This window comes from Musca vetustissima, unplaced genomic scaffold (assembly GCF_032173495.1).
Source record: "Musca vetustissima isolate MV318-11 ecotype Yass unplaced genomic scaffold, APGP_CSIRO_Mvet_v1 utg106360, whole genome shotgun sequence".
Lineage (NCBI taxonomy): Eukaryota > Metazoa > Arthropoda > Insecta > Diptera > Muscidae > Musca > Musca vetustissima.
The window spans coordinates 15,318-37,865 of NW_026886191.1; the positions used below are offsets into that span (position 1 = coordinate 15,318).

Genomic DNA, 22,548 nt, shown 5'->3' on the forward strand with positions numbered 1-22,548 from the left:
CATAGTTATATTTAAATGAAATGAGTGACCGCCACTGCAAATGCCATTCACTTTCATAACATCAAAACAGTGTCTCCTCCTGCCTTCAAACAACAACCGGAATTGGATTTAACAGGAATTTTTATGTACAACGCAAAACAGACAGTTATTGGGAATTTTTGTTGTACCATTGTTGTTGTGTATGACTTGGTTTTCCCATTCGATGTTTTGTATATCGAAACAATAATTTCTCATGAAATTTGAGATTTGGTATTGGAAAAAGACAGTTTGCCTGAGGTTTAAAAATACCAATATTTTTGGTCGTCTTACCTTTTGAGTAGAAGTGGTTACGATTTCGAGAAACTGATAGTGTTATATGGCTTTAGGGTTTTTGTAGTGAAAAGATATTTGATCGTACAGAAGGTGTTGTGGGAGATTTGATAAAGAAAACCCCTCAAGGAAAGGACAAAAGTCGGCCGGAGTCGATTTAGGTATTGGAGCTATGTATGGATTTAAAAGAACGCTGACAGAATTAATGCAAAAAATTGTGTATTTCGTTTGTCATTTTAGATCCATACAAACACGCTGTGCAAATCGAAAATGCGTAAACTGCAATGTGCATCAGGAATACATTATACCCTTCGCCACACTGTGGTGCAGGGTATTATGTCTTTGTGTATATGTTTGTAACAGGCAAAAATAATCGAGGTATACCCATGGTTCCTTTTGAGAATATGCATATAATCACTTTCTGAGTCGATTTATGCATGTCCGTCCGTCCATGTGTTTTTGTTATTAAAGTACAGATCGCATTTATGAGTTCTTATTGGGTAGCAAATCTCCCTACAAAAAATTATAAATATAGGCCAATTTTTTCGGATAGCCCCCATATAAGGGTATCCCCAATTTTCGGTATTTTCGGGTTCTTGGGCTCGTTTTATAACTGAATTCTCTGAAATTTTGTACATTGGTTTCTTATTGGGTACCAAATTACTCCACCAAAAATTATAAATATAGGTCCAGTTTTTTTGGTAGTCCTCATATAACGGTACCCCCAAATTTTTTGTATTTTGGGGGTTTGATCGTATTTTTCGACCGAATTAACTGTTATTTAGTACATCGAGTTCTTATTAGGTAGCAAATCTCTCCACTATAAATTATAAATATAGGCCACTTCTTTCGGGTAGCCCCCATATAAGGGTACCCCCCAATTTTCGGTATTTTGGGGTTCTTGAACCAAATTCTTTTTATACCCTTCACCACACTGTGGTACAGGGTATTATGTCTTTGTGCATATTTTTGTAACAGGCAAAAGGAAACGAGATAGACACATGGTTCCTTTTGAGAATATGCATAGAATCACTTTCTGAGTCGAATTACGCATGTCCGTCTGTCCGTCCGTCCATGAATTTTTGTGAACAATCTACAGATCGCATTTATGATCCGAATTGGATGAAATTTGGCACAGTTTACTTATTTGGCCCAAGGACAAACCTTATTTAAATTGGGAAAAATCGGTTAAGATTTAGATATAGCTCCCATATATATTTTCGTCCGATTTTATGTAAATGGTACACCAAAGTCCCTATATAATCTTCGATTTGCACGAAATTTGGCATAGCGTACTGAATTAAGTCTAGAACGATGTGTGTTAAATTTCGTGAAAATCGGTTTAGATGTAGATAGAGCTCCCATATATATTTTCATCCGATTTTATGTAAATGGTGCACCAAAGACCCTACATATCCTTATATTTGCAAGAAATTTGGATTTATAAGTAAATGAAGAACTCAAAATGTGGCCGAACATGTGATAGTTTCGATGAAATAGGTTTAGATTTCGATATTTTGCTTTTAAGGGAACCCCCCGATTCTCGATTTTTTATTTTTAAGATTTTAAATGGGCTGGTAAATGAATACCAATGCATGTTAAGCTTTGTAACTTTGCACATATATATTTGAAGATTTAAAAAGGAAGAAAAATAATTTAAAAAAATTTTGTTGTTGTTGTTTTTTGTGATCAAAGAAAAGTCCTTATTTTTGATGGCGGGCATGATAACTCCTCACTGGAACATCGGAATCCGAAAATTGCAACGGTGTTAGAAAGAGTAGATGTCTGGCTCTCGTATGAACTAGGATTATTGACTTCGACATTCTTGAATTAGTGTAGATTGGAATTAAGTCAAAATTTTGACGCAGAGAATGGGGGGGGGGGTCCCCTTAATTTATTTACATAATTTTGCCCCATTGTAAGAAGCAACTCTATATCTGACCAAAATTTTGTATAGGTTGCAGAATGACATGTTGAATTTCATGTTAATGGTCCTTCAAAAATGCGACGTCTCTTAGGATCCCATCTATTGAATATACCCAAAGTGGTGAAGGGTATCATATAGTCGGCCCGTCCGACTTTACTACTTTCCTTACTGGTTTTTTAACTTGGTTTTTGGTAAAAAATCGGCGATTTTCCAAAAATATTTTTTCAAAGGTCCGCCATTTTGTTAATTTTAGAGCGAAGTCAATAATCCTAGTTCATACGTTCCCTTAATCATTATTTGCAAAGTGAATAGATTTCGTGAGAAACCAGACTATACCTTAGTGTGCGTTAACGACGATAGCGAGAGAACAAGTGTTTAATCTACGACAGCGGGAAAGCATGTATAATGTTGCGATGGACAATAAAGCTACAGCAAGGCCGTGACCACACAACTACGACCACAGCATTGGAAAGTGCCTTTCTGCATCCGAACTAAGCGAATGTGCCTTCCAGGAGATATAGTGGAAGAGAGCGAAACCCTCCCCTACAATCCGAACTAGGCGAATTAAGCTCCTGGAAGATATGCGTATAAGATATCCCTATTGGGATCCGAAGAGCGGTCAATTAAAGTGATTAATTGTAATGCTGTAGAAGGGGAAACAATGTATCGAACATATACATTGCCGTAAGCAATGTATAGAACTTATAAATTCGGCATTGTGCGTTTTTTGAGTTTCTCTTAATGGCTTTTGTACGATTTCGAGAAATTTGTATAGGCATGTATGTTATGTTTTGATCAAGTCGCTGTAGCTGTAACATCCCGAAATAATTTATTCCAATCCACTGTAAACAATTTAGCAAAGATGCTTCGCCTTTTGAATAGAGAATATATTGAATTAATTTCGTTTACATGCAATTACCCATACGTTGTTCTTTTTTTTTGCCTGCGTACATAGAGTGTATTCTCTTACCTTGGCAACATTTGATTTAGCAGCATATCGGTTTTTTTCTTCTCCTCATAGAGTTGGGTGGTGCGCTCCTGTACCAATCCTTCCAAATTGTATGCATATTTTTCCATAATTGACAGCATATTATCGAAAATATTTGGCTTTCTGAAATGAATCAAAAATATTGTGTAGTGATGTGTGTGTATGTGCGTTGCAAAATTGTTTAGATGTGTCGAAATAAAAAAAATCAAAAACATATGTATGTAGGAGAGCGTATGTAAGTAGGAAATCATGATGATGATACAGTGGTGAGTGGATTATTTTTCACATAATTTTCATTTGGCCAAATTACAGTTTCCACTAAATACTCAAATGTGTGTAATACAGATAAAAGCACACACGCAATTATTTCCATTTCAATTGTTTTATAAATTGCAGAAAGTCAAAAAATTATTATCACTAATCCTAACACATTCACATATTCACCGAAAAACAAAAAAAGAAAAAAAAAGTTACTGTAATATAATCCGATAATTGACACCTTTGGCAAAATTTCACCAAAAGGGAATCAAAATTGAGAAAGTAATTTGAAAAATCCCATGTGTGTGAATTATTTATTTTTCATATTCCGAGAATTAAACTTTTTTTCGAATACATCAAGTAAGTTGTACTGTTGGTTACAGATGTTCAACTTTTTTTTTCATGTTTCATATTTCAGTAGCATTAAATTATTCCCGAAAATAATTTAGAATTTCTGTCCTTACATAAGGTGTAACCCAAATTCAACCCTGGCACACACACACCTACAGTTCCCAGAAGTCACTGGGTAATTGCACCACTTAGTATTCTCAGTGGCTAATTATAAATGAATACAAAATAAATAATTGTTCTATGAATTTATCAGAAAAAACTTTATTTTAAGCAAACAAAAACGGCAATGGACTTTAACTATTCTGGCAGGAATACAAAAAATTTGAACAACAAAAAAATATTCAGATATTTGGTATCTTAAATGAATGAATTCAATTAAATACTTACAGTCCCGCCTGCAGTTCCTTTAATTTCATGCGCACTAAACGAATATCGGGTCGCATTTCGGGATCCTCCTCCCAACATGAACGTAAACATTGTCGCACATATTCAGGTATATCGAGTTGTGACAGTGATGGACGGAATATTCCATGATGTAAAAGTTCGGGCTGTTTGACATATGCGACAATTTCTGAAAGTAATGAAAAGCAAGAAATGTGTTAGTAGGAGAATTAAAAATTATCATTATACCCTTTACCACACTGTGGTACAGGGTATTATATGTTATGTACGAGATAGACCTATGGTTCCTTTTGAGAATATGCATAGACTCACTTTCTGAGTCGATTTATGCATGTCGGTCCGTCTGTCTGTCCATGTTAAATTGTAAGCAAAGTAGATCCGAATTGGATGTGGCACAGCCCATTTGTTTGGCTCGAGGACAAACCCTATTGAAATTGGGAAAAGTCGGTTCAGATTTAGATATAGCTCCCATATATAATTTCGTCCGATTTTTAGAAAATGGTGGACCAAAGAGCCAAATTTAGGCTGATATGCACGACGGACTGAACTTTAGATATGCTAAGGTGTGCCAAGTTTCATTGAAATCGGTTCAGATTTAGATATAGCTCCCATATATATTTTCCTCCGATTTTTAGTGAATTGTGCACCAAAGAGTCAAATTTAGCCCGAATGACTCGAAATTTTGCACAACGTACTAAAGTTAGGACAGTCTAACGCGTGCCAATGTTTACTGAAATCGGTTCACATTTAGATATAGCTCCCATATATATTTTCCTCCGATTTTTAGTGAATTGTGCACCAAAGAGTCAAATTTAGCCCGAATGACTCGAAATTTTGCACAACGTGCTGAAGTTAGGATAGTCTAACGTGTGCCAAGTTTCATTGAAATCGGTTCAGATTTAAATATAGCTCCCATATATATTTTCGTCCGATATTTAGCAAAGAGTCAAATTTAGGCCAAATGGCACGAAATTTTGTACGGAGTACTGAAGTTAGGATAGTCTAAAGTGTGCCAAGTTTTATTAAAATCGGTTCAGATTTAGATATAGCTCCCATATATATTTTCCTCCGATTTTTAGTGAATTGTGCACCAAAGAGTAAAATTTAGGCCGAATGGCACGAAATTTTGTACATAGTACTGAAGTTAGAATAGTCTAACATGTGCCAAGTTTTATTGAAATCGGTTCAGATTTAGATATAGCTCCCATATATAATTTCTTACGATTTTTAGTGAATTGTGCACCAAAGAGTAAAATTTTTACCGAATGCGATTTTTAGTGAATTGTGCACCAAAGAGTCAAATTCAGGCCGGATGCCATGGACGTACGATTGGTACAACGTAGTCAAAGACTACAGTTAGAGGAGGCTATTCTGAAACTGGGGCCAATATTGATCATTTTAATTAAGAAGATTTTCTATATAATGACAAATCTAAAATATGAGAAATACATTAAAATTTCGATAATGCGTACTCCATAAACCGAATTTGTTTGTCTCTATTTGACTGTACTATTCGAATTGTGAACATACATTTGTTTTTACGAATTATTATACCCTCCATCATAGTACAGAGGGTATTTGAAGTTTGTTTTTCCGTGTGTAACCCCTCAAAACATTAATTTCCGATCCAAGCCATGTCCGTCCGTTCGTCAAGTCAAATCAAGTTCGATGATGGGCTATATCGGTCCTCGTTTTGGAATAGCCTTCATATAAAAGAATCTCCAAATTTGCGGTAGTTTAAGATTTCGTACACGCTTTTTAAACCGAAGGTAAGGCCGGCCGAACTTTGTGCTTTTTTACTTGTTATACCCTCCATCATAGTGTACTGGAGGGTATATATATATATATAAGCTAACACCATATAAAGTACCTATAAACCTTATAAAGTATATTTATTCGCGATCAGCGTAAACTTCTTTGCCGATTTAGACATGTCCTAGCCTCTAAACGAATTGAGATATGGCCAAAATTTTGGTAGAGTTGCAGGCAGGTCAAGTTCGAAGATGAGCTATATCGATCCACGTTTAGGGATAGCCCCCCCTATAAGGGTACGCCAAATTTTCGATATTTTTGGGTTCTTGAGGGCGGTTTCCAATCGAATTCGCTGAAATTATATTGAGTTGCTATTGGGTACCCAATTTCGTCACAAAAAATTATACATATAGGTCCATTTTTTCTGGTTGCCCCCATGTAACGGTGCCCTCTAATTTTCAGTATTTTGGGGGTTTTGATCGTAGTTTTCAACCGAATTGACTGAAATTTCGTACTTTGAGTTCTTATTGGGTACCAAATCTCTCCACTAAAAAATATAAATATAGGTCCAATTTTTCTGGTAGCTCCAATATAAGGGTACCCCCAATTTTCGCTATTTTGAGGTTCTTGAGCACGTTTTTCAACCGAATTCGCTGCAATTTGGTATTTTGTCCCCATATAACGGTTTTTTTATATTCAAATAGTTATGCAACTATATCACCTGCGGATGATATCGAGATAAAAAACTAGCACGTAAGGTTCGATAATGAACTATAACCCGTATTTAGACCTAGCCCCTGTGTGGGAGGTACCAGAAGGAGTGGTCCGATATTCCCCATCTTCGAATTTTAACTAAGTTTGGAAGAAATAATAAGATGGGCAAAGTTTGGATGAAATCTAAGTTTTCTGAAACGGATTTGGTCCAAAGAAACATGGGGTCTAAAATCAATATTTCGATGAGGCATATTTTCACGGTGTAATGTGTATACACCCTCATTAGCCATAAGGCTGAGGGTATAATTATCCATTAAAAATTTCTAACATTTGTATTATGATTTACATAATCCGTTTTTAGAAATCTCGGTATAGGTCCCCTTTTTGGTATGTTCCCTATATTTTCATTTCTAGTTGCTGTCAATATATCTATGGTCGAGGGTATCCAAAGTTCGGCCCGGCCGAACTTACCGCTTCTTCACTTGTTTCTTCTTATTCTTATCGATTTTAAATTTAAACTACTATTTTGACCATGATACAACGTTTTCGCAAAATTTTGGATTTTCGGAGTTCTTCGCAGGTAATGCAGAACCATGCTTTAGGATAGCTTTATACAGGGTCCCCAGTTTAATGTAGGAAATGCATCCTACAAGCCTGTTGAAGCTTCAATGTATCACCACATTTGCAATCGTGAATTTTATGTTCAGTGTGTTTATGAGCTGTCCTGGCTAATTCGACAAAATTATTTATTTTTGTGGTTAAAAATAAAAACGCGCCTGACATTTCCTCCATTAAGTGTCATTTATCTTCGAGAGAAACCATTGTCAACTTTTAGTGACGACTGCCTGACAATGACCCCTAAATACCACATCCATTTTTTCAAAGAACATTTATTTATTATCATTGAAAAAAAAATACAACTTACCCTCATTTGAGTAGGATGTTGTGCCCCAAGGGCCCTTGCGACCAATAATCTCATATAAAACAATACCAAATGCGTAGACATCGCCCTTTTGGGTGCCACGAGCTGGTGGCGATGGATCTCTTAACAGTTCAGGAGCTTTCCACAAGGCACGTTTTAATTCCAAATCTCTTCTGTGAAAAAACAACAAAAAACAGAAACAACAATGTCACTCACACACACACAAAACAAACCATTAGTGTGGGAGGGACAATGACAACAAATTTGTGCCCGAAATTTTACAATGCTTTTAAAATCAGTTTTTGTTTTCATTTTAGGATGACAGTTTTTATTTCTTGAAAATCCATAAAGACAATAACCACACGTTGTGGTTAGTTGTTAACATGGCCAACAAGTTTCAAGCCAAAGAAAAAGAAAATTAAATTCTTGAAGAGTGTTGAAAGCTTGAAGTTTCCTTTAATTACGATAAATGTCCTTTAGATGCCCAAAATGAAGGAGAATAAAAAAAACATATCTTAAATCTCAACTTACTTGTGCGGTTCCTCTTGTCCGTATTTAAATTCGTGCAGACCAAAATCTGAGATCTGACAAACCCAACGGGAATCGATTAGGCAATTACTCGATCTCAAATTACCATGTGATACAATTTCCGAATCATGTAGGGCAATCATACCCTTAAGTATATCACTGACCAATGACGAAATGAACATGTGATCCAAATGTAAATCGTCATTGGCCAGAACATCCTCGAGACTACCCCGGGCACAATACGTAGTGAATATGATGACATTTCCATGATCAATTGAGACACCAATAAAATTGATGATATTCTCATGACGAAGCTGTAATGAAATGATTAAGCAAATTTTGTTTTTTTATAATATTTGGAAAATGTTCAAGTCCACCTTACCTCTCGCATTTGTTTTAATTCCTTACGAATGGAACGTGTTATATCTACAGTTTTCTTATATACTCTTTTCATGGCAACTATGTTGCCACGGTATAAACCTGTAAGGAAATATAAAAGATGGGAGATTTGAAATATATTTTTCTTAATTTTTATTGTCTATACGACAATGTGGTACGTTTGTGTGTAAAATGCAGAAGGAAACACAAAAAACGCATTTTATATGCTTTGAAAGTTAACATAATTTAGGAATATTTCAAAATATGGACGTACATAGAAAATGTTCTGCCAGTAGGAAAAAATGAAGGTTTGGCAGATTCAGATTCATAAAAATCTGGACAATCCAGCCAGCTTGGCAACCCTAATAATATATCCAGTAATTTAAAATTTTTGATTCTTATTGGGTAGACAAATTTCCCTTTGAAAAGATATTAAATTTAAACCAATTCGTAGAATAGACCCCAACCCCCATATAGCGGTTATATACCCTTCGCCACAATGTGGTACAGGGTATTATGTCTTTGTGCATATGTTTGTTACAGGCAAACAAAGTACAGGTCGCATTTATCATCCGAATTGGATGAAATTTGGCAAAGCTCATTTATTTGACCCAAGGACGAAACCTATTGAAATTGGGAAAAAATCAGTTCAGTTCAGTTCTTTCGATTTCCTCGAGATTTGGCGCGGTGCACTGAATTATGTCGCGAATGATGAATGATGTGAATGATCGTGGAAATCGGTTCAGATTTACATATAGCGCCCGTATATTGTTTCGTCCGATTTATGGTAAAAAGGGGCAAAATACATGGTGTACCATAGTCCCTATATATTTTTCCATTTGCACGCAATTTGGCACAGCATACTGAATTGGGTTTTAAATGATGTCTGCAAAGTTTCGTGAAAAACGTTTCAGATTTAGATATAACTCCAATATATATTTTCGTCCGACTTAATGTAAATAATCCACCAAAACTCCTATATATCTTTCATCTGAACGAAAGTTGGCGAGGCGCACTGATTTAAGTCTAGAATGATGTGTGTTAAGTTTCGAGAAAATCGGTTCAGATTTAGATATAGCTCCCATATGTGTTTTGGTCTGATTTAATGTAAATGGTGTATCGATTTGCACGAAATTTGGCATCGAGTACTGAACTGAACCTAGAATGATGCGTGCTTCGTTTCGTTAAAATCGGTAAATGGCGCACCAAAGCCCCTATATGGCATTCGATGTGCACGAAATTTGGCATAGAGTACTGAATTAGGTCCAAAATGATGTGTGCTAAGTTTCGTGAAAATTGGTTCAGATTTAGATATAGCTCCCATATATAGTTTTTTTCCGATTCTATGTAAATGGTGCACCAAAGTTTCTATATACCTTTCGATTTGCATGAAATTTGGAAATTGATGTAGATGCTGTCATAGCTTTCATATGTATTTCGAATTGATGTCTAAATGAAATTAAAATTTTAACAGTGCGTCGACCGAATAGCCTATATTAATTTTGTATATATAAGTCGTTTTTCATAAATTTGTCCCATGGTACGAAGTCGACTTTAAATCTGCCCGAATGAAATTATATTTATCATAGGTTGCAAAAAGACTTGCGTATGTTCCATGGAGGGGATACATATGTACAATATACCCAAAGTGGTGAAGGGTATCACATATATATATAGTTGGCCCCATCCGACTTTACTGCTTTTCTTACTGGTTTTTTCCTTTTTAAGTCGATTTATGCATGTCCTTCCGTCCGTCTGTCAGTCTGTCTGTCCATGTTAAATTGTAAACAAAGTACAGGTCGCATTTATTATCCCAATTGGATGAAATTTGGCATACGTCACTTATTTGGCCTAAGGACGAACCCTATTGAAATTGGGAAAAATCGGTTCAGATTTAGATATAGCTCCCATATATATTTTCGTCCGATTTATGGTAAATGGTGCACCAAAGTCCCTATATATCTTTCGCTTTGCACGAAATTTGGCAGAGCGTACTTAATTAAGCCTAGAATTATGTGTGCTAAGTTTCATGAAAATCGGTTCAGATTTAGATATAGCTCCCATATATAGTTTTGCCCGATTTTAGGTAATTAGTCCACTAATGTCCCTAAATATCTTTCGATTTGCACGAAATTTGGGACAGCGTACTGACATAAGCCTAGAATTATGTGTGCTAAGTTTCGTGAAAATCGGTTTCGATTTAGATATAGCTTACATATATATTTTCGTCCGATTTAAGGTAAATGGTGCACCAAAGTCCCTAAATATCTTTCGATTTGCACAAAATTTGGTATAGCGAACTGAATAAAGTCTGGAATGGTGTGTGTTAAGTTTCGTGAAAATCGGTTCCGATTTAGATATAGCTCCCATATATATTATCGTCCGATTTAAGGAAAATGGTGTACCAAAGTCCCTAAATATCCTTCGTTTTGCACGAAATTTGGTATAGTGTAATGAATTAAGCCTAGAATTATGTGTGCTAAGTTTCGTGAAAATCGGTTCAGATTTAGATATAGCTCCCATATATATTTTCGTCCGATTTTAGATAAGTAGTGGTTCAGAGTCCCTATATATCTTATGAATTGCACGAAATTTGGCATATCGTACTGAATGAAGTATATAAAGATGTGTGCTAAGTTCAGATTTAGATATAGCTCCCATATATATTTCCGTCTGATTTTAGATAAGTAGTGCTTCAGAGTCCCTATATATCTTTCGATTTGCACGAAATTTGGCATATCGTACTGAATGAAGTATATAATGATGTGTGTTAAGTTTCCTGAAAATCGCTCCAGATTTGGATATAGCTCCCATATACATTTTCGTCCACATATATCCTAATTTAAATGAACTGTAAATTTTATAAGTTAGATATAAATGCTGCAAAAATTCCCCAGGTGGGTCCGATTGGCATAAAATTTTGCACAACTTATTAAAGTTATTATGAGATAACGTGTGGCAAGTTTTGTTGAAATTGGTTCAGATTTAGATATAGTTCCTATATATAGTTTCATCAGATTTTAAGTAAAATGTGCACCAAAGCCCCAAAGTTATATAGTTTATATAACCTAGCACGTGGAAAGTTTTATTTAATCGGTTCAAATTTGGATAGAGCTACCATACATATTTTCTACCGATTTTAACTAAATGATGCACCAATAACTCAAAATATGGCCGAAGTTTCGAAGAAATCGGCTTAGATTTCGATATAGCTTATATATATATTTTCGTCCGATTTGAAGTAAATGGCGCACCAAACTCCTCATGTTAATCAGATATGTATCCAAATAATCAACGGGTATCCGATTGATATATGCTTTAAATTGATTTAAATGATTTTGTCCCATTGAAAAGAACTCTATATCTGACCAAATGAAAAATTTAGTATAAGTTGCAGAAATACATGTTTATGGGTCCAATTTCATTTTACTGGTCCTTCAAAAGTGCGACGTCTGTTAAGATTCATCTGTTGAATATACCCAAAGTGGTGAAGGGTATCATATAGTCTGTTTTTATACCCTTCACCACACTGTGGTACAGGGTATTATGTCTTTGTGCATATGTTTGTAACATGCAAAAGGAAACGAGATAGACAAATGGTTCCTTTTGAGAATATGCATAGAATCACTTTCTAAGTCGATTTATGCATGTCCGTCCGTCCGTCCGTCTGTCTGACGAACCCTATTGAAATTGGGAAAAATCGGTTCAGATTTAGATATAGCTCCCATATATATATTTAACCGATTTAATGTAAACGGTCCCTATATATCTTTCGATTTGCACGAAATTTGGTACAGCCTAATCATTTAGGTCTAGAATGATGTCTGCCAAGTTTCGTGAAAATCGGTCAAGATTTAGATATAGCTCCCATATATAGTATCGTCCGATTTCATGTAAATGGTGCCCCAAAGTCTTTATATTTCATTCGATTTGAACGAAATTTGGCATAATGTATTGAATTAAGCCTAGAGTGATGTCTGCCAAGTTTCGAGAATATCGGTTCAGATTTAGATATAGCTCCCATATATAGTTTCGTCCGATTTCATGTAAATGGTGCACCAAAATCCCTATATATCCTTCGATTTTCAGGAAATTTGGCATAACGTACTGAATTCAGCCTAGAGTGATGTCTGCCAAGTTTTGAGAAAATCGGTCCTGATTTAGATAAAGCTCACATATGTAGTTTCGTCCGATTTTATGTAAATGGTGCACCAAAGTCCCTATATATCCTTCGATTTGCAGGAAATTTGGCATAACGTACTGAATTCAGCCTAGAGTGATGTCTGCTAAGTTTTGAGAAAATCGGTCCTGATTTAGATAAAGCTCCCATATATAGTTTCGTCCGATTTCAAGTAAATAGGGCATCAAACTCCTCATGTTAGTCAGATTGACATCAAATTTTGCACAACTTACAAAATTGAGCATAGAATTACGTAGTTGCGTTTTCTAGAAGTACAGATATAGCCCAACGGATGACCTATTTATATTTGTTTGAAGTCGATTTACATACTTTTGTCCCATTGTAACAAACGAATGACATGTTTATGGATAGATCTAGGTAGATTCACATTTAGAAAAATATCACATATTTTATTTCATCCAATTTCATGTTAATAGTCCTGTTTAATATACCCATAGTGGTGAAGGGTATCATATAGTCGGCCCCGTCCGACTTTACTACTTTCCTTACTGTTTTTTTTTTTTGATTTTCAGCAACATTTTGACCATTTTGTGGCTGAGGCACCAAAAGTATTTGATCGATATTTTCCATCTTTGAACTATATATAAGATTGGAAGGAATAATACAACCGATTTCATTATCGTGCGCATCAGCCTGCAAGACAGACAGACGGACGGACATTTGCAAATCGACCAAATCAACCGATATTTCGTTGAAACACAGTTTTGCTGCATCAAAGTGTAAAATGATGACATCCTCAGTAGTACACAATATCCCTTCATATTTAAACACAAATACAAATGAAGTTTTTTAGTCTTACCTATATTTGTGAAGGCCTTTTTATTTGTATCACCTCCAGTTAATATACTTTGTCGACATATTTGATACTACAGGAAAAAAGAAAAGAAATGAAAAACGAAAAATAAAAATATTATTCTTTTTTTAATTACTGCAAGTAAAAAGTTCTCTTCCGTGCGAGGACTACTTACAATATTTTTATTCTTCAGGGTACTATTGTAATCGTTGGCATTTTCCATGTTAATAATTGTTACATCTTTCATGTCAATTTTCCACAGTAGTCCCGCTAACGTTTGTTCGTAGCGATAGTGCCTGCAACAGAGTCGAAAAGAACAAAGACATTTCGTATTACTTTCGAATGATGTTGTCGAACGACAACTGCAACAATGTCATACATCGAAAACATGGTGAGCGAGCGAGAGCAAATCATGCGACAATTATATTGATTGGAAAAAATTGCATGTCATTTAAGGCGCATTCGGAATTTTCATTATTAAAATAAACAATTCGCAGAAGATGAACAAGAAGAGCGCAAATAAGTAAGTAAACATCGAGAAAAACAACAACAGATATGTGTGTGTGTGTGTGTGTGGAAAAAATTACAAAAAAAATGTTCACTACTTAATTAGGAATACGGCAGCAATGACAACAAATAGTCCGAAAAATGAACCCGATGTCATGTAACGCCAATCGAGTCGTCGTTTAGGGCACAGTTCGCCATGGAAACCACACAGAGGTTCACATAGTGGTGGTCGTCCTTTCAGCCATTGTATGGGTCGATCGGGTTTGACGTAACGAAATTCCTGCAAAGAAAAACAAAATAAAATATCCTTAATTATTGCAGGCCTGTTGTATGGCACCCTCATATCGATAGTGGATGTTTTTTTCTTTTTCTGGGGCCGAATGAAACACCCACTCCCTTAGTGTGTACTTACCGGAATGATTGATTGTTTATTGAAAACGAAATAACCAACTGGTTGCATGGACATTTTCGCCAAGGAGTTAGCCTTGTTCAACAGGCTATTCGAATCACTCTGCAAAGAGATTACCGAATAATTCCCCTCGGCATCACCGTTTATGTCAATGTGTACCTGGTGAATACAACAATAGGAAGGAAGAGTTATTAACGGTAATGGAATGTGTGTCGCAAAAATGCCAAAGAAGCTAATAATAGTCCGCAATTTCTTGGTAAATATTTACAACATAAATTATGTTTACGTATCATTATCTCTGGCGAAGTAAAATGAGTGGGTGAAGATTGATACTGAATATATCCCACGATTTTAAGAAAAACGAAACATAACAGAAAAACAAGGATAAAAGTCATTAAGTTCGACAGGAGTGAAAACCTTCAACAGGTGGTGGTCATTTTTTATACCCTTCACCACAGTGTGGTACAGGGTATTATGTCTTTGTGCATATGTTTGTAACAGGCAAAAATAATCGAGATACACCCATGGTTCCTTTTGAGAATATGCATAGAATCACTTTCTGAGTCGATTTATGCATGTCCGTCCGTCCATGTATTTTTGGCACAGGTTACTTAATTGGCCCAAGGACGAACCCTATTGAAAATGGGAAAAATCGGTTCAGATTTAGATATAGCTCCCATATATATTTTCGTCCGATTTAAGGTAAATGGTGCACCAAAGTCTCTATATATCTTTCGTTTTGCACGAAATTTGGCATAGCGTACTAAATGAGGTCTAGAATGATGTGTGCAAAGTTTCGTGGAAATCGGTTCAGATTTAGATATAGCTCCCGAATATATCTTCGCCCGATTTAAGGTAAATGGTGTGCCAAAGTCCCTATATATCTTTCGATTTGCACAAAATTTGGCATAGCGTACTGAATTAATTAACGAATGATGTGTGCTAAGTTTCGAGAAAATCGGGTCAGATTTAGATATAGCTCCCATATATAGTCTCATCCGATTTAAGGTAAATGGTGCACCAAAGTCCCTATATCTTTCGATTTGCACTAAATTTGGCATAACGTACTAAATTAAGTCTAGAATGATGTTGCTAAGCTTCGTGAAAAGATCCGATTGACACAACGTACTGAAGTAATATAAATTAGTCTCTGGCAAGTTTCACTGAAATCGGTTCAGATATAGATATATAACAAACACGCTACGTCTGTTAGGATACATATGTAGAATATACCCAAAGTGGTGAAGGGTATCATATAGTCGGCCCAGTCCGACTTTACAACTTTCCTTACTGGTTTATGTGGGGACAATGCTATTGCATTTTGTGGTTAAAGGGTTGTTCATACTCTGAAAAATAAAATGTTCGAAATAAGAGATACTCAGGTTGGAAAACCTTTGGATACCCTCCACCATAGGTATATTGCTTGAAATTAAAATATAGGGAACATTCCAAAGTGGACCCATACCGACAAATTCAATTAACCGATTTATGTAAAACATAAAGTACACCAAATACAATTTGGTAATTTTTAAGGGAGATTTTTCCTAAAAACCCCAAAAAGGGGTTTGATTTAATTCGAATCTACACTAATTCAAGAATGTCCCTAAAAAAATTCAAGTGAAAATCTCGATACCTCTTGAAGATATAACCGATTTATTGTGTCAGCATCAAGTGACGGCAAGAGTGATTCTCAATCTTGAATACGTTAACTGCCGTGTCACCCGTATTCGGGTGACAGCAAAAGTTCTCATCAGGTCACGCCACCCGTATTCGGGTGACAGCAAGAGTTCTCATCAGGCCTCGGCGGGTGACTCCTTCCAAAGGATTTTCAAACATATTTAGATGAATATATGGCAGGACATAATAATACTGTTGAATTTTTTTTTTTAACAAAATTATTAAAAATCGGTTCAGATTTATTATAGCTCCCATATATAGTTTCGCCCGATTTTACGTAAATGGTGCACCAAAGTTTCTGAAAATCATTCGATTGGCACGAAATTTGGCATAGCATACTGAACTAAGACTAGAATGATGTTTGTTAAGTTTCGTGAAAATCGGTTCCGATTTAGGTTTAGCTCCCATATATAGTTTCGCCCGATTTTAGGTAAATGGTGCATCAACATTTCTGAAAATCATTCGATTGGCACAACATTTGGCATAGCGTACTGAACTAAGACTAGAATGATGTGTGTTAAGTTTCGTGAATTACAGCCAATTCGGTCAATACCGCTGCCCGAAAACTGAAAATTGGGGGGTACCGTTGTATGGGGGCTTCCGGCAAAATGAACCTATAGTTATAATTTTTAGTGGAGAGATTTGGTAGCCAATATGAACCCAATATACCAAATTTTAGCGAATTCGGTTGAAAAGTGCGCTTAAGAACTTCAAAATACCGAAAATTGGTTTGGTACCCTTATATGGATAAACGTGGATCGATATAGCCCATCATCGAACTTGACCTGCCTGCAGACAATAGACGACTTTATGCAAAATTTTGGCGATATATCTCAATTCGTTTAGAGGCTAGAGTGATTACAACAGACAGACGCACATGGCTATATAGTCATAGAATTTTACGCTGATCAAGGGAAACTTTTCGCTAGGGTCGGGAATGATTATTTCGATGTGTTACAAACGGAAAAATAAAATTAATATACACTCCATACTATGGTGGAGGGTATAAAAATCATATGACAAGACTAATAATATAGCATAAATGTTTAACACTTGTTTGTAATTTAGCTTTTTTCTAAGAATCGTTTTTGTGAGAGAAGATTTCGGTCAATGTATTTTCCCCAATCCATTTATGACAACGATTTTTCGTTGTAATTTTCAAATAAAATAGCATATATTAAAAGATACTTATTTATATTATTTACAGTTAATGTAAGCTGTCACAACTGGCTATACAGTTACATACGTTCCGATGTTCACCAAATTACGTTTTTTATAATACAATTTAAAAGCATGAGAAAAAAAAAATAGACATTCTAATCATTATAAGATGTCAAAAAGTATAAAGTTACTCTGTATCAAATTTCAAATACGCATTCGTTTTTTTTATTTTCTGAGAATTGTTTCAAATTACATTGTGACACTTCAATCAGTTTGTGAGAGAAGATTGCGGTTAGTGTACTTTTTACAATGGTTCATATATTTATAAACAAGTGTTTATTTTCACATTGACCCTTTAGTGCTTAAAATAAAACAAGTGAAAAAGCGTTATGTTCGGCCGGGCCGAACTTTGGATACCCTCCACCATAGATATACTGAAAGGTACTAGAAATGAAAATGTAGGGAACATACCAAAAAGTGGACCTATACCGACATGTCTAAAAACGGATTATGTAAACCATAATACAAATTTCAGAAATTTTTAATTGATAATTCAAATTCGAAGATGGGGAATATCGGTCCACTCCTTCAGAAACCTCCACACAGGGGCTAGGTCTAAATGCGGCTATAGTTCATTATCGAACCTTACGTTCTAATTTTTTTATCTCCGCAGGTGAAATGATTACAACAGAGTCTTAGAACCAAACTCAAAACGCGGAACAAATCAGATATCTATTTTTATACCTTTCACCACACTGTGGTACAGGGTATTATGTCTTTGTGCATATGTTTGTAACAGGCAAAAGGAAACGAGATAGACACATGGTTCCTTTTGACACATGGTTCCTTTAGAATCACTTTCTGAGTCGATTTATGCATGTCCGTCAGTCTGTCCGTCCGTCTGTCCGTCTCTAGATGTTAAATTGTAAACAAAGTACAGGTCGTATTTATGATCCGATTTGGATGAAATTTGGCACAAGTCACTTATTCGGCCCAAGGACGAACCCTATTGAAATTGGGAAAAATCGGTTCAGATTTAGATATAGCTCCCATATATATTTTCGACCGATTTAAGGTAAATGGGAAACCAAAGTCCTTAGATATCATTCGATTTGCGCGAAATTTGGCATAGAGCACTAAATTAGGTCCGGAATTATGTGTGCCAAGTTTCGAGAAAATCGGTTCAGATTTAGATATAGCTCCCATATATAGTTTCGTCCGATTTAAGGTAAATGGTGCACCAAAGTCCGCATATATCATTCGATTTGCACGAAATTCGGCATAGAGTACTGAATTAGGTCTAGAATGATGTGTGCCAAGTTTCGAGAAAATCGGTTCAGAGCTAGATATAGCTCCCATACATAGTTTCGTCCGATTTAAGGTAAATGGTGCACCAAAGTCCTTAGGTATCATTCGATTTGCACGAAATTTGGCATAGAGTACTAAATTAGGTCCGGAATGATGTGTGCCAAGTTTCGAGAAAATCGGTTCAGATTTAGATATAGCTCCCATATTTAGTTTCGTCCGATTTAAGGTAAATGGTGCACCAAAGTCCCTATATATCATTCGATTTGCACGAAATTTGGCATAGGGCACTGAATTAAGTCCAGAAATTTGGCATAGAGCACTAAATTAGGTCCGGAATGATGTGTGCCAAGTTTCGAGAAAATCGGTTCAGATTTAGATATAGCTCCCATATATAGTTTCGTCCGATTTAAGGTAAATGGTGCACCAAAGTCCGCATATATCATTCGATTTGCACGAAATTCGGCATAGAGTACTGAATTAGGTCTAGATTGATGTGTGCCAAGTTTCGAGAAAATCGGTTCAGAGTTAGATATAGCTCCCATACATAGTTTCGTTCGATTTAAGGTAAATGGTGCACCAAAGTCCTTAGGTATCATTCGATTTGCACGAAATTTGGCATAGAGTACTAAATTAGGTCCGGAATGATGTGTGCCAAGTTTCGAGAAAATCGGTTCAGATTTAGATATAGCTCCCATATTTAGTTTCGTCCGATTTAAGGTAAATGGTGCACCAAAGTCCCTATATATCATTCGATTTGCACGAAATTTGGCATAGGGCACTGAATTAAGTCCAGAAATTTGGCATAGAGCACTAAATTAGGTCCGGAATGATGTGTGCCAAGTTTCGAGAAAATCGGTTCAGATTTAGATATAGCTCCCATATATAGTTTCGTCCGATTTAAGGTAAATGGTGCACCAAAGTCCGCATATATCATTCGATTTGCACGAAATTCGGCATAGAGTACTGAATATAGATTGATGTGTGCCAAGTTTCGAGAAAATCGGTTCAGAGTTAGATATAGCTCCCATACATAGTTTCGTTCGATTTAAGGTAAATGGTGCACCAAAGTCCTTAGGTATCATTCGATTTGCACGAAATTTGGCATAGAGTACTAAATTAGGTCCGGAATGATGTGTGCCAAGTTTCGAGAAAATCGGTTCAGATTTAGATATAGCTCCCATATTTAGTTTCGTCCGATTTAAGGTAAATGGTGCACCAAAGTCCCTATATATCATTCGATTTGCACGAAATTTGGCATAGGGCACTGAATTAAGTCCAGAATTATGTGTGCCAAGTTTCGTGAAAATCGATTCAGATTTGGATATAGCTCCCATATATAGTTTCGTCCGATTTAAGGTAAATGTTGCACCAAAGTCCCTAGATATCATTCGATTTGCACGAAATTTGGCATATAGTACTGAATTAGGTCCAGAATGATGTGTGCCAAGTTTCGAGAAAATGGGTTCAGATTTAGATATAGTTTCCATATATAGTTTCGTAATTTAATTTCAACCTATTTATGTTGATTGTAAACCAAATAATAAATGGGTGCCTGATTGAAATTACATTTTAAACAGTGAATCATACCAAATAGCTTGCGTAAAGTTTGCTTAAAATCTATTTATAAAGTATGGAATAGATTGCACAATGGCCTGTGTAAGGATTGATGTTAGTTGGTTTGCTTATAGATAAAGTTCGCATTTTTAACTTTGTTCAATTTCATATCAATGATCCCTCGAAAAGACGACATCTGTAAATATACATATGTAGAATATTCCCAAAGTGGTGAAGGGTATCATATAGTCGGCCCAGTCCGACTTTACTACTTTTCTTACTGGTTTAATATAAAAAGGTGGTTATATGGGGACTACCCCAAAAAGAGGGCGAATATTATTAATTTTTGGTAGAGAGATGTGTTACCATATGCGACTACAAAATACCAAATTGCAGCAAATTCGGTTGAAAAGCGCGCTCAAGAAACCCAAAATACCGAAAATTGGGGGTATCCTTATATGGGGACTATCCAAAAAAATGAACTTATATTCCTAATTTTTTGTGGAGAGATTTGGTACATATTAATTACTCAAAATACTAAATTACAGCTAATTCGGCGGAAAAATACGATCAAAACCCCCAAAATACTAAAATTTGGGAGGTACCGTTATATGGGGCCTAGCAGAAAAAGTGGACCTATATTTATAAATTTTTGTGGAGACTTTTAGTACCCAATAAGAACCCAATGTAGCAAATTTCAGCGAATTCGGCTGAAAACGCGCTCAAGAACACCAAAATACCGAAAATTGGAGGCTCCCCTTATATGGAGGCTACCCGAAAAAATGAACCTATATTCATAATTTTTTGTGAAGTGATTTGGTACTTATTAAGAACTCAAAATACTAAATTACAGCCAATTCGGTGAAAAAATACGACCAAAACCCCTCAAAATAATGAAAATTATGAGGTACCGTTATATGGGGGCTACTGGACCTATACTTATAATTTTCTGTGGAGACATTTAGTACCCAATAAGAACCCAATGTTCAAAATTTCAGCGAATTCGGCTGAAAACGCGCTCGAGAACCCCAAAATACCGAAATTTGGCGGGTACCCTTATATGGGAGCTATGCCAAAACGTGGACCGATATATCAAATCTTCGAACTTGACCTGCCTGCAGATAAAAGACAACCCTGTGCAAAATTTCAGCACCCTATCTCAATTCCTTTTACCCTGATCAAGAATATATATACCTTATAGGGTCGGAAATGAATATTTCGATGAGTTACAAACGGAATGACAAAATTAATATACCCTCCATACTATGGTGGAGGGCATAAACAAATATTTGTGGGAATAAATTGTGTATTTCGTAAATTCATATAAAAATAGATGTGATTAATTTGGACTTTTACTGACTGGGGATACATATGTACGTCTATCTGGGGATACGTCATTCTGGACCTAATTCAGTGCCAAATTTCGTGCAAATCGAAAGATATGTAGGGACTTTGGTGCACCATTTACCTTAAATCGGACGAAAATATATATGGGAGCTATATCTAAATCTGAACCGATTTTCTCGAAACTTGGCACACATTATTCTGGACCTAATTTAGTACTCTATGCCAAATTTCGTGCAAATCGAAAGATATATAGGGACTTTGGTACACCATTTACCTTAAATCGGACGAAAATATATATGGGACCTATATATAAATCTAAACCGATTTTTCCCATTTTCAATAGGGTTCGTCCTTGGACCAATTAAGTGACCTGTGCTGTATTTTGTTAACAAAAATACATGGACGGACGGACGGACAGGCATAAATCGACTCAAAAAGTGATTCTATGCATATTCTCAAAAGGAACCATGGGTCTATCTCGATTATTTTTGCCTGTTACAAACATATGCACAAAGACATAATACCCTGTACCACACTGTGGTGAAGGGTATAAATATTTTGTGACAAAGTGTTCCCGCCCTCCTTTGGCACGTCCCTAATTACAGCGTTTTAATTTTCGAATAAACGGTTCTTAAAAAATACAACTTATTTATTTCTAATACATTTTCGGAGAATTGTTTTAATCTACATTTGGAGACTACAATCAGCTTGTGACAGAAAATTGTGGTCAATGGACTTTGCACATGTTTTTTCGTCATCACATTGACCCCTTAATACTTAAATAAACTAAAAATATTCTGGTGCATATTTCGGCTTTACTTGCAAATTCATAAAAAATTAATTGTTTCAAAGTTTTGAAGTCAAAAATGGGGAATTTTAAAGAAAATGATTTTATGGCAGTAGATTTCGCTTGAGTTTTGAGGGCATGTTGTCTCTGGTTATATTTTGGGTAAAGTGGCACAATAAATATCATTCCAATGCTCATATGTATGCCATTTTTTTTTTCAAGAATATCCTTTTTTAAGTCTGTATATTTCAAGAATACTATCGGTTCAAAAATAC

The 22,548-nt window shown here is 35.7% G+C and overlaps 1 protein-coding gene across 1 annotated transcript in view; it reads right to left on the reverse strand.

Annotated features, from left to right (window-relative positions):
• Nucleotides 1–22,548, reverse strand: part of LOC133333699 (guanylate cyclase 32E-like) — a gene marked incomplete at its 5' end in the record, with an annotated part of 68,300 nt that overhangs the window by 14,864 nt on the left and 30,888 nt on the right. Inside the window, 9 exons of the mRNA XM_061541986.1 lie at nucleotides 3,207–3,347; nucleotides 4,221–4,404; nucleotides 7,627–7,796; nucleotides 8,155–8,465; nucleotides 8,534–8,631; nucleotides 13,530–13,596; nucleotides 13,699–13,819; nucleotides 14,129–14,310; nucleotides 14,443–14,598. Of these exons, the coding sequence (XP_061397970.1) occupies nucleotides 3,207–3,347; nucleotides 4,221–4,404; nucleotides 7,627–7,796; nucleotides 8,155–8,465; nucleotides 8,534–8,631; nucleotides 13,530–13,596; nucleotides 13,699–13,819; nucleotides 14,129–14,310; nucleotides 14,443–14,598 (1,430 nt within the window). The remainder of the gene's footprint in view (nucleotides 1–3,206; nucleotides 3,348–4,220; nucleotides 4,405–7,626; nucleotides 7,797–8,154; nucleotides 8,466–8,533; nucleotides 8,632–13,529; nucleotides 13,597–13,698; nucleotides 13,820–14,128; nucleotides 14,311–14,442; nucleotides 14,599–22,548) is intronic.